The sequence below is a fragment of the Erinaceus europaeus genome, chromosome 4, assembly GCF_950295315.1.
Source record: "Erinaceus europaeus chromosome 4, mEriEur2.1, whole genome shotgun sequence".
Classification (NCBI taxonomy): Eukaryota; Metazoa; Chordata; class Mammalia; order Eulipotyphla; family Erinaceidae; genus Erinaceus; species Erinaceus europaeus.
This window is the reverse complement of record NC_080165.1, coordinates 37,554,845-37,567,135: the sequence shown is the minus strand read 5'-3', so window position 1 is coordinate 37,567,135 and position 12,291 is coordinate 37,554,845. Positions and strand designations below refer to the sequence as shown.

At 40.8% G+C, this 12,291-nt stretch overlaps 1 protein-coding gene across 6 annotated transcripts in view; it reads left to right on the top strand.

The window, feature by feature from the left end:
- Positions 1-620: 620 nt before the first annotated feature.
- The window catches only part of CARMIL1 (capping protein regulator and myosin 1 linker 1), a 332,859-nt gene continuing 321,188 nt past the window's right edge, over positions 621-12,291 (top strand). For 5 of the 6 annotated variants that reach the window (XM_060189278.1, XM_060189277.1, XM_016189509.2 and 2 more), the window contains exons 1-2: positions 624-973; positions 5,905-6,002. In XM_060189278.1, coding sequence (XP_060045261.1) covers positions 934-973; positions 5,905-6,002 — 138 coding nt within the window. In that variant the 5' untranslated portion in view covers positions 624-933. Of the gene's footprint in view, positions 974-5,904; positions 6,003-12,291 lie in introns of all 6 variants that reach the window. The other variant, XM_060189281.1, reaches the window with a different exon arrangement.

Sequence of the window (12,291 nt, the reverse complement as noted above, 5' to 3'; positions counted from 1 at the left end):
CTAAATCTGCAGAATTTGCGTGAATCTGCAGTCTCATGCTTCGGCTCCCTCGGTCCGTTGGGAGGAGGGGACAAGGAATCTGGACGCCCAGGCACCGTGGGTTCTCCTAGCTCGCAGCCAGCAGATGGCTCCAGGGTCCTCTGGCGCACCCTCCCCCTCCATCTAGACGCAGGGCTTTTGCGGTTAGGGAAGGAGGCAGCGAGGAGGGGCGCAGTACCCCGCGCCGCCGCCGCCTGGTGCACCGTGCCTTCTCGGTGTGCGCCCTGCGGTCCGGGGCTGGGGGATCAAGCCCCCGGGATCTGGAGGTCATTGTGGGATTAGCGAGGAGACCGGATCTCGCGAGGTGGTGGGAAAGATAAGGAGGAGGAGGAGGAGGAAGAGGAGGAGGAGGGCCGGAGCTGCCCCCGCCCAGCCCGAGCTCTGCTGGAGCGCGAGGAAGCCGGAGTCCCCCGCCCCGCGCTGCTCTCCCCGCCCTCTCCCCACGCCTTCCGCTTTCACCTAGGGCCCTAGGTGCGGCGCCGGGACTGGGCGCGAGCTGGCAGCGGCCGGAGGTGCGCCTCCCGGGGAGAGAGAGAGAGACGAGGGAGAGAGAGAGGGAGAGAGGGAGAGAGCGGGGAGTAGCCAGCCGGGAGACCGCGCCGTAGTCGCTGCGCGTCCGCCTGCTCGCTCGCCCTGAGTCTAGCCGGGAGCTGCGAGGAGGCGTCATGTAACCGCAACAGCCAACCCACCTTGTATTTTACAACTCTTTTTTTTTTTTCCTGGAGGGGCGGGGGGCGCGGTAACATTGTATCTCCGCCTCCTCCACTTTTTAGCCTACACCCCCTTTACCAGCTGCATCTGCGTCTAAAAAAATTAAGGGGATTGGGGGAGGGCGGGGGGCGGTAAATCAGAGTTGGACCTGCCATTCCCCCCCACCGCGCCGAGAGGACAACCATGACGGAGGAGAGCTCCGAGGTTCCCAGGGAGTTGATCGGTAAGAGTCTTGTGATTGTTGATTTCCATCCGCCTCTGCGCACTCCTCACCTCCACCTTTCCATCACAACCTTCCCGCAGGTCCCGCCAAGTCTTAGCGCCCCCTTAGGTGGGAGGGGTGTTGGGCACAGTAGCTGAATTCTGAGCCGGGAAGTTTGCTACCTCTCATCGCCTGAAAGCCAGGTCCTGAGAGGGTGGATTTGGGGAGCAACCTGGAGCCACAAGAGAGGTCTCCTCAGGTCGTCTGGTGCTTTCTTTCTCCCTTGGCGCCTCCTGCAGTGATGAGGGGGGATGGAGGCTGGTGGAAGAATGGGGCACTGTGCCACAGTCCTGCGTGTTTTGGAAGCGAAGGGAACCCTTCACAGCGCTCAGCCCCACTACCCCAAACTCGGGAAAGTCCAGGAAATCCCTTCACTTGGCAGCGGGTGTACGCACAGTAGGTCGTCTCCAGCCTGTGGTAGACTTCTCCACCGCCCCTTCTCCGCCCCGCAATACACCTGGCATTTACCCCACTGAATACGGACCGAGGGAGGGGGCCCTAGTCTAGTGTTCCGGTTGAGTGTGGCTAGGCGTTGGCTTCTCTGAGCGATCCAGGAGCTAAAGGGTTACATGACTGTTGACGCCAATTCGAGCCAGGAAATTGAGGGTTAATGATAAAAGCTTTATTTTAATAATCATTAACCTGCAGACTATTCCTCACCTCTATCTCTTAGGGAACTGGTGTGTTGGTACCCTCTGCAAGGTGATGGATGCATTGTTTGAATTCTCTGAAGGTTATTTATTTTTTCCGGGGAGTGGGTTTTGATGCCAGGAGGTTAACATAGTTAGGTAGAGGTTTAAACTGGTAGTTTGAAAGGAGGTGGGAGTATCCTGAAAGGCTAGAAGTTAAGGTATGTTTGTGAGTGTACCTACGCAGATTTTGAGTCCTAGTGACCTATATATCTGCTGGCTCATCCTTGGCACACTGCACAGTTTAGAGCTCCAAAAGATGATGTATAGTCACATCGGTGATGACTAGAGGAAGTTCTGACCACCCATTCTTCTGCATCTGATGAACTTGTTTGCTGTTTCTCCTTTTAGACATTGCTTTGGAGGAGTTTGTCTCTGCTCTCCCATTACTTACTGTTGACTGAGTAAATTTAATGTAGTGAACCTATTAGGTTTTAGATGAATAGATGGCAGCATCTATTCTTAATGAATTAACAATACCCTCTTTAAGCTAATTTAGTATCTGAAGTTATCCCTCCTCCCCCTTTCTTTTCTCTTCTTCCCAACCCATGGATTCTTCTCCTGAGATAAGGATAAAACATTAGCCTTTACTGGAATGAGTGGTCCATCTAGTTTTGGAAGGCTGAGAGCTTTCACACACTCTAAGCAGGTCTGGGCATAAATGTCCAAAATCTCTGAAGATGCCCTCGGAGTGCTGAGGAGTAGTTTAAGGAAAAATCTTACCTACCTCTGGCAGGGGAATAAAGATAACTAGAGTGGGTGACAGATGTTTGAGATAGTTGTCTTTGAGCCTGCTGATCAAGAAGTCTAATTACTTAGGCCCAAGAGAAAGGGGGTGGTGGTGAAAAATAAGTTGGAAAGAAGACAGCAAGCAGGTTCATACTGATGAATATAAAAATAAATACTTTGGTATTAATTTAAAAGTTTTGACTTGTCTTCAGCTATACTTGAATTTTTTTTTTTTTTTTTACTAATCTTGTTCATCTCACTTATCTTAATCAAATGACACATGCTTTTGTGATAAAATCCATGTGTTTTTTTAAAATCTGGCATTTAAGTGTTCTAATTAGGCTGGGCTAGGGGAAGCTCCCTCTAATTTCAAATGTTCACAGAGTTCTGCTCTGATCAATTAAAAATGGCACCCATGTGTTTCCTTAAGCTAAAATGTGCATCTGTTTGTGGAAATTATGCAGGTTTTTATTAAACAGATAAAAGTCACATTGCCACTCTGAGGTATCTGCTTTTAACTATCTGATGTACAATTCTTCAGTTTTTATATTCTCTGAAGCCAATTTCAGATACTCATTTTTCTTTTATTAATAATTATTAGATAGAGTCAGAGAAATTGAGAGGGGAGGAGGAGATAGAGAGGGAGAGAGACAGAGAAATACCTGCAGCCCTGCTTCACCACTTGGTGAAGCTTTCCCCCTGCAGGTGGGGACCAGGAGCTTGAACCTGGGTCCTTGTGCACTGTAATGTGTGCGCTTGAGCACTGTAAGGTGTGCCACCACCTGGCCCCTATATACTCATTTTTCCACTCTTTTTTTTTTTGAGAGGAAAGAACAATAGTCTATTAGTTATGAGTTCTGATAAGATAGAGACTGCACAGAGAACTCCCAGTGCAGGGAGCTGCTAATGTGCCCCCAACTCCCCCCCTACCTCCATCCCAAACATGCAGTTTCATTGCTGCTCCCTGAGCAAGTTGTGCTTTCTTATCTTTTCTGTACTCTTTTCTATGTGGGTGGTGCCCTTTTCTCCCCATACTTAATCTTCTTATTTAACTAGACAGTTTTACATTTTGTGGTACATACCCAGATAATGAAAAACTTTAAAATATTATTTTATAACAGCTGAGAGAGAGAGAGAGAGAGGCAGGCCAGAGTACCACTTTGGTACAGGTGGCACTGGGAATTGAACCAGGATCCTCAATATGCACGCTCTGTTTTCTAATAGTTGAACAATTTCCCCAAATGTTAGTAAGGAAATTTTAATTACCCCCCAATAAACATAGTTTTATTTAATTGTATACCTACATTATTTAGTGTGTGTGTGTGTGTGTGTGTGTGTGTGATCTAAAACAGAAACAAATAGACATTGAAATTAGAAGTAAAAATTCTACTCTTTGCCTTTTTTTTTTTTTTAACCTCAGTACTACACTTTGAATGCAAGGGTTTCTTCTGTGAAACATTTAGGTATTTCCTTGCCTTGATCTCAAGGTAGTAAATTTAAATTGTTGAGTTGTGATTAACTAGTAGATTACAAAAGGCAGCGGCCATTTTTATCCCAGCATCTAGTATGATACTTGGCACAGAAGGTGCTCTCAGATGCATATATTGTTGACTACGTGAATAGTGAAGATGATTAAGTAGAGCTCTCAAGGAGGTTGTTAACTTTTGAAAGATAAATAAAATATAACTAGACGGAAAAAAGGGCAAGATCATCCCAGGGAAGAAAAAAGCTTATTTGCAAAGTTCTGGGACCTGGCAGTAGAGTATCTGATTAAGCACACATATTATCATGTGCAAGGACCTAGCTTCAAGCCCCTGGTCCCCACCTGCATGGGGGAAGCTTCACAAGTGGTGAAGCAGGCCTGCAAGAGTCTTTTTCTCTCTCTCTCTCTCCATCTCCACTTACCTCATAATTTCTTACCTCATAAAAAAAGAATAGGAGCCTGACTTTTGCATAGCCGGTTAAGTGCACATGGCACAAAGCACAAGGTCTGGCCAGCATAAGAAAGAAAAAAAAAAAAAAAAGGAAAAATGGTCAATGGGAGCTGTGGATCTGGCATAGTGCTGACACCAGGCCCCAGCAATAACCCTGGTGGCAATAAAAAAAAATTAAAACAAAATAAAATAACAGTCCCCAAAGTTTTGAGGTTGTTAAAGAAGGTGATTGGATAATTGAGGTGTGTTCTGGGAAGTTAAACTGAAACACTGTGAAAGACTTGGCGTGTCATGCACTAAAGTTTGGGTTGACCCTCAAAGGACTGTGATTCATAAGCCCATGACATGATTTTGGAAGAGTCACTTTCATTATGAGAAGGGTTGGGATATGGTTAGAGATCATGGAGAGATTTTTAGGGAGGGTTTTCTGAATACAGGATCAAGCTCAGGAGGTGAGGAGCTATTTAGGAAACACTTCTAGGAGAGCAGAAGCCCAGCTAGAAGGACTAGGAATTGAGTGAGATTTCTAGCTTTACCAGTATCCACAGGAACAGTGTGTGGGGTTGGGGGAGCTAATGAGTTTGATTTAAGGAAAGTTTCAAGTTTGGGGACAGTCATGGGAATCTTTGACTTTCTGCTGCTCTCCAAATTTTTAAGTATCCTTCTCCTTCTTCCCCTTCTCCTTCCTCCTGCAACTCCTTCTACCACGAGGGTTATTACTGGGTTATTACTGGGGTTCCATGCCTGCATGATGACTCCACTGTTTCTGGAGACCTTCCCCACCCCCCTTCTTCTCCCTTTTTCTTTCATTTCTCTTAGTGACAGGGACAAACAGGGGGAGAGAGAGGGAGAAAAAGGATGCTTGCAGCACTGTTCACCTCTTGTGAAGCTTTCCTCCTGGCAGGTGAGGACTGGGGGACTTGAACCTGGGGTTCTTGGATATGGTAACGTGCATTCTACTAGTTCTGCCATTGCCTGGCCCCTCAAGTCTCTCTCTCTCTCAATTCCTCCCTTTCCATGACTTTTGCATATGGTTTGGAATGTTGTACTGTGATTATGGAAGAACAGAGGATAAGAATATCCTTCTTTATAAGTTCCATACAGTTCTGATTCTTTGACTTATTTCCCGACCTTCATATCAAGGCACTTATAGAAGATTCTATATTTGTACTGGACTATGGTGAACGCAGACTGTTGGGGGCCAGAATTCCCAGAGAGTTTATGAATTCCTACTGTGCTTGCCATGATCTGTATTTAATATAGTGTTTCCTGATTCTGACTGACATTGCTTGTCTTTGTTCCTGTTCTCAGCAAGATTATGTCATGCCTTGCAAGGACTAACACTATATCATATGCTTTCATATTTGGCTCAATCTAAGTACACAGTATATATTCATTAACTATTTGGTGACTGCTATCTGGCTCTTTAAAACAAGCAAAACCAATGATAAAAATAATAAAAATGCATCCTTCAAATGCTATTTCCTTTTCAATGATTTTTTTTTTAACAAAAAATGCAATGAATGTTCCCTTCTTACAGAAAGCATAAAGGATGTTATTGGCAGAAAGATAAAAATTTCAGTGAAGAAGAAAGTCAAGTTGGAAGTCAAAGGAGACAAAGTTGAAAACAAAGTGCTGGTAAGTTATGATCATTTAAAAAGATGTTTGGAAGTTGAAATGATTTTGCCCACTATTGTTTTGTTTGTTTAACTTTCATGTAGTAAGAGTTCTGTGTTTTAGTCAAAAGTTCTGAGGATCATTTTTTCCTAGATTGATTGGATTCTTTATTTATTGAGTGCTAAAAGTAGAATGCTCTTAAGTCCTAGAGACTGACATTTTTAAAATTAAAGTTGTATAGTAGTTATATTAGTTCATCGTCTGGAGCTGGTTTTCATGTTATTCAAAAATTAGATATTAAATGGAGCTTATTTCTTTGTTTCTGTTGGACATGTGATTTTATTTGTAAGAAGCTATGGACGAACCAAATTATTTAGTGTCAGTTTAAGTTTTTAATCAGGGGTTCTTAAATGTACCTCTGAGTCCATCTTGGGGTGAAGATTTGAGAATGTGAAGAAAATGTCTTCCACTTACTATTAGTTTTTGGTGTTTTGGAGAGAAATTGCTGGGGACAGTGTGTGCTGTTTTGAGATTGGACTTGGAGTTCCTTCTAATTTGAGAAGCATTGCAGGGACTCTGGAGGATTGAACCTTATTGGCACACTATTTTTAGGGAGAATTGTACTTTTGAAGGTAAGAAAAAAATTTATGTCTAGAGAGATTTTTAGTGTTGAGTGTGTGATAACCCTAAATTCTAACCAAACTGTTTCTATATTTAGTTGGAAAGAATATTCTATAAAATGTTATAGTCAGGGAAAAACTCAAGTATTTTCAAAGGTGAAGCATAATACTGTACCTTGTGTACTTCCTGCCTTCAGTAGTTGTTAGCATTTTGCCAATATATATATATATTGTAACCTGTATTCCCCAAATTTTTCCCTACTGGGATATGTTTTTATTGAGATGTTATTGGCATATAACACTACATTTATTTTAGGTGTATTACATAATGCTTTGATATTTGCCTATATTTTGGAATATCCCTATAGTGAGTCTAGTTAACATCCTTTACCCATATGAAGTCATAATTTTTCTTGTATTAAATTACTAGATTATTTAAAAACAAGTTACAAGCATATCTAATTGAAAAGAACATTTTTATTAGTTTATCTTTCTAGCTGAAGTTATCACCAAATTACTTTTTCGAAAACATCTCTCTTGAGAGTCTTTAAAAATACCTGACTGCTTTCTTCTATAGCTAGAAAACCTCAGTGGACCAGGTGGTGGCACACCTGGTTAAGTGCACACATTAGGTTCAAGTCCCTGGTCCCCACCTGCAGGGGGAAAGACTCTTAAGCAATGAAGCAGGTCTGCAGGTGTCTATCTTTCTCTCCCCTTCTCTGTCTTTCCTTCCTTTCTCCATTTCTCTCCATCCTATCTGGCAACAATGACATAAATAACAGCAATAATAATAAGCACAACAATGACAAAACCAACAAGGGCAACAAAAAAAGGAAAATAAATAAATAAAATATTTAAAAAAAGGAGAAAGTTTGATCCTCTCATTTGTTGTTCAACACACACACACACACAAACACACACATACACACACACACACACACACACTTATTATGTTGTTACCAGGGATTTCCCCCTCTAGGCAGATGTTTTTAGATGGAGACAGGGCAGGAGAGAAGTTTCTCCCAGTGCTGTGGGTATCAGCAGTGACAATGTATGCACCCTTCTGTGTGAGCTATCTTGTTGAACCTGTTATTTTATATTTAGAGTAGGTCTTCAAGTAGTATTTCACAAGATAGATTCATGTTTATACAATTTAAATATCAAGCAACATTTACTATAGTCATCTAACAAATGGCCCAAAGTGTTACTTGTTATGAATACTATTTATCAAACTAAGAATCAGCCAGTGTTATGAGTAAGTTTTACATAGTTAAAATTTTGAAGACAGATTTAAAGAGCTAATGTAATAAAGTTAGCACCGTTTAAAAGTAGCTAGAGATGTGGTCCGGGAGGTGGTGCAGTGGATAAAGCATTGGATTCTCAAGCATGAGGTCCTGAGTTCAGTCCCCGGCAGCACATGTACCAGAGTGATGTCTGGTTCTCTCTCTCTCTCCTTCTATCTTCATGAATAAATAAATAAAATCTTTAAAAAAAAAGTTAGAGCTGTCTATCTACGAGGTGGCATAGTGGATAAAGCCTTGGACTCTCAGGAATGATATCCTTAGTTTGATCCCTGACATTGCATATGCCATAGTGATGATCTGATTCTCTCTCTGCCTCCCATCAATCACTAAATATATCTTTAAAAAAGAAAAGTAGTTACAACTACCACATAAATGTTATTTTTTTTCTCATCTTAATACAAGTTGGAGTCTAAATTATAACCAAATTATAAATGTATTTCAAGCATTTACCTCCCCAGCAGCTTCAACATAAAGTGGTCTTGGGTGTTCCATACTTGTGTGGGTAGAAATTTTTGATAGAAATATTCAGGGTCTGACAACTTTCAGGTTTAAGCAAGATAGTCTACAAATTAACCTTCGTTAAAAGTATCTTTTGGAGTTTCTGAATTGAGGGAAATATAACTACTTAAAACATATCTTTAGATTTACTTCTAGTTCTTTTCTCTCAGTGCCCACTCTTAGCACCTTTCATTTGACAAAATTAGGAGTGGAGTGTATTTTGTTACTTGGTTTCCTCTTGCTACAGTTTGAGACTATGCTATTTCTATGTAATCTTTTGACTTATCTTCATCTTCCTTCTCATGGTCTTAATAGCTAGTATTTATTGAATGAAAGTGCTAGGCATTCTGTTGGAAACTAAATAGTACATTACCTAATTGGATTCCATAGCAACTGTATGGATGAGATAAACACAATTCATTTCTCCATTGAGGAAATTGAGATTCGGAGATGCTAAAATAGCGTTCTTCAATTCATATAGCCAGTTACGGATAGATCTGGGATATATATCTGGTGCTGTTTCCTTCAGAGCCTGTTTAAGCTTAACCATTTTGTTCAAAAGAAAGCATCTTTGGGCATGTTCAGTGCTTGTGGACTTGTACTAGTAACTTGAGAGATTTAGGCCTTAACAGGGTCAGTATTCTCTTTTGTTCATTTGCTTGATGTTTAATAGCATTAGTTTGTCTCCTTTTCCTCCTCCCCTCCTCCTTCTCCCTATGTTTGTTATTTCTGGTGCTTTCCTACTCTGAGCTGACTTTTTAAGATAGAGAGAGAGGCAGAGAGAGAAAGAGGGGAAAAAACAAACACATTACATTAACCCAGTTCTGTGGGGGCTGGGCTCAAGCCTGTGTCATCAATAAGACGAAGCAAGCACTGTATCCAGGTGAGCTATCTTTCTAGCCTTGTTTCATACTTACTGAGTCCCTGTTGTGTGCCAAGCACAGGGTAGACTTGGTCTCTGAGTTCATGGAATAGAAAGCTCAGTCTGGTTGTAGAGACTAACGTATTACCAGGTAATGCTTTGATAAATGCTTTGAGCAACATGTTTGGGGGCTGTAATAACTCAGAGGAACCCCTAACTCAGGTCAGGTAAGATTTCCAAAAGGAAAGGTGGAGGAGGAGACAAAAGAGATGATATAGACAAATTGAACAGCTTAAAAGAGAAACATGCACAATTTATTTGGAGCAGAAATACAAGACAGAGAATGGCAAACATAAAGCTGACTTCCCTTCTTGTAACTGGGATACTAGGTGAAAGTTGGGACTGGTTAAGCAAGTCTCTTCTTGAGACCTGCTTTTAATAACCTTCATGTATGAACTTTCTCATTCTCTCTTTAGAGATCAAACATTTCAGTGGTTAAGGACTTAGACCTGATACCACATCTGGTTCACACTGTACTCAGATCACTTTATAACAATGCTAAATGTCGACCTTTCTCCAATGGAAAAACAAACAAACAAACAACAAAACCCCAAAAACTTAGAAAAGAAAAATAAGGCGGTAGAAATAGTGCCTGGAAATAATTGCCTTGAAGTTTAACTAGAATGTGTTTAAATACTCCTTAAGACACAATGTGTAGCATATTAACAAACACTTAACCAGTGATGAAACAAAGAAACCAAGGAGGCACTGTGTTCTGTTTTCTCAGTGACACAGAAAATGCTAATCCTTCTGATAGCAAGTATCTACTACTTTGAGGAATTGAACTCAGCTCACCATAAGACCAAAAAGATTTATTCCTATTTTGTAGCTTTTCATTTTTTATTGGAGCTGTGTGTGTGTGTGGGGAGAGGGTGGGGGGAGAGACAAACCAAATTATCACTTTGACACATACAATTTCAGGGGTCAAACTCAGGACCTCATGTTTTTCAAGTCCAGAACTTTTGCCCCTGGGCTATTGTGGTACCCTTTTAGGGGATGATTAAACTCTGGGCCTCATACATACACCAAGAGTACAGATCTTTTGTACTCTTCATTCACCTTTCCCTGTCTTGTAAAATTACAGTATCACATTTAGGATATTGACATAGGCACTGTAAATGCAGGACATTTCCATTACGTTAAGGATCCTTTATATTGGCTTTGTTAACCATATACTTACTAATTCTTTTTAAAAATTAATCAATGATTATTTTTAGATAAAGACAAACGATAGCACAGAGAGAGAGAGAGACACCAGAGAGAGAGTAAGTGCCACAATACAGAAGCAGGTTTGCAGCAGAATTGCTATGTAATTTTATAAGAAACTGTTACACTGTTATCCATAGTGTTTGTGTCACTGTGTATTCCTACCAGCAACGCATGGTGATCTACTCTCTTTAATTCCTGTATATGACAGTGCTTACTATTGTTTGGCTCTTTATTTTTTAAAGGATTATTTATCTTGTGAGAGGGCAAAATACACATACATATACATTTTCTGAGAGAGAAAGAGAGAGAGAGAGACAAAGAGAAAGAGAGAGAGAGAGACTAGATCATTGCTTTGCCATATGTAGCAGGAGGGATTGAACTAGGGCCTCATACACACATGATATGTGCCCTACTTGTTGAACCAGCTTCCTAGCCAGTGGGCAACTTTTAATTTTTAAATTCCTCTTCTTCTTACTAATAACCCAAAAGAGAAATAATGGTGTTAGGAGACAGCTAGGTCCTGGTGAACTCTCTTCACCCACACTTTTGCTGCCTGTCTAGGAGAAAGGAATGTAGCTTATGAAGTGTGTGGAAGGTTTTGTTTTCCTGATTCATTCTGAAATTTGAAAATTGTCAACCCCTTGTTCTTTCACATGGATCATTAGCAGAATTTCATTCTTTTTTTTTTTTTTTTTTTTAAGTTAGGCTGAGTAGGTTGGGGAAAGGGCATGCAGATTTGACTGTTTTTGGTTTATCTATTTTCTTTAAAGCAATTTGTCTATTGTCATCTCATTTCTTGTTTCTTTTTTTTTTTTTAACAGATTTGTTTATTAATGTGAGAAGAGAGAGAAAGAAAGAGGGAGAGGGAGAGGGAGAAAGATGGAGACAGAAAAAGAACACCAGAGGAGCAACACTGCCACATGTGATGCCAAGGATTGAATTCAGGACCTCATGTTTGAGAGTCCAATGCCTTATCAAGCCACCACCTCTTAAGCCACCTATTTTTTGTTTCTTTTCTTTTAAAATCAAAAATTAGCAAATTTTATTAGAGAAAGAACAAGAGCCAAAACACTACTTTATCATATATGGTGCTGAGAGTTGAATCTGGGTCCTCATACATATGAGCCTTGTATTCTATCTCTGAGCCACTTCAACTGGCCACTAAAATTTATTTTTTATCTGAAAAAAAAATCTGTGCATACCAAATGCTCATAGCAGCACAGTTTGTAATAGCCCAAACTGGAAAGCAATCCAGATGCCCAATGACAGATGAATGGCTAAGTAGTGGTACACATACACAGTGGAGAACTACGCAGCTGTTAAAACGATGAGGGCATCTCATTTGCACTATTGTGTTGTCCAGAACTTGAAAGCATCATGTGAGATAAGCTAGAAAGAGAAATTCCAACACTGAATTATTTTATAGGTGGAACTTAAGAACAAAGAACAATAAGGGAAAACACAAGGTGACTGGGTATGACATATTGCACCAGAAAGAACTAGGGACTCTGGGGATGTAGAAGGAGGAACAGGATGAAGGGACATTGGAGTCCTGTTGTGTCTCTTAGACACCAGTCAAACAGAGATGAAAGATTGTGCCTATATGTTCAAGACTGTACTGTAAACCATTTAACACCCTCTCATTAATAAAAACAAATGCTTTCTAAAGAAATTGTTTTTATTTAAAATTCCATCTCCACCTGAAATAAAAAGAATGAAAATGTAGGCCTGGGAACAGTGAAATCATGTCTGCTTGA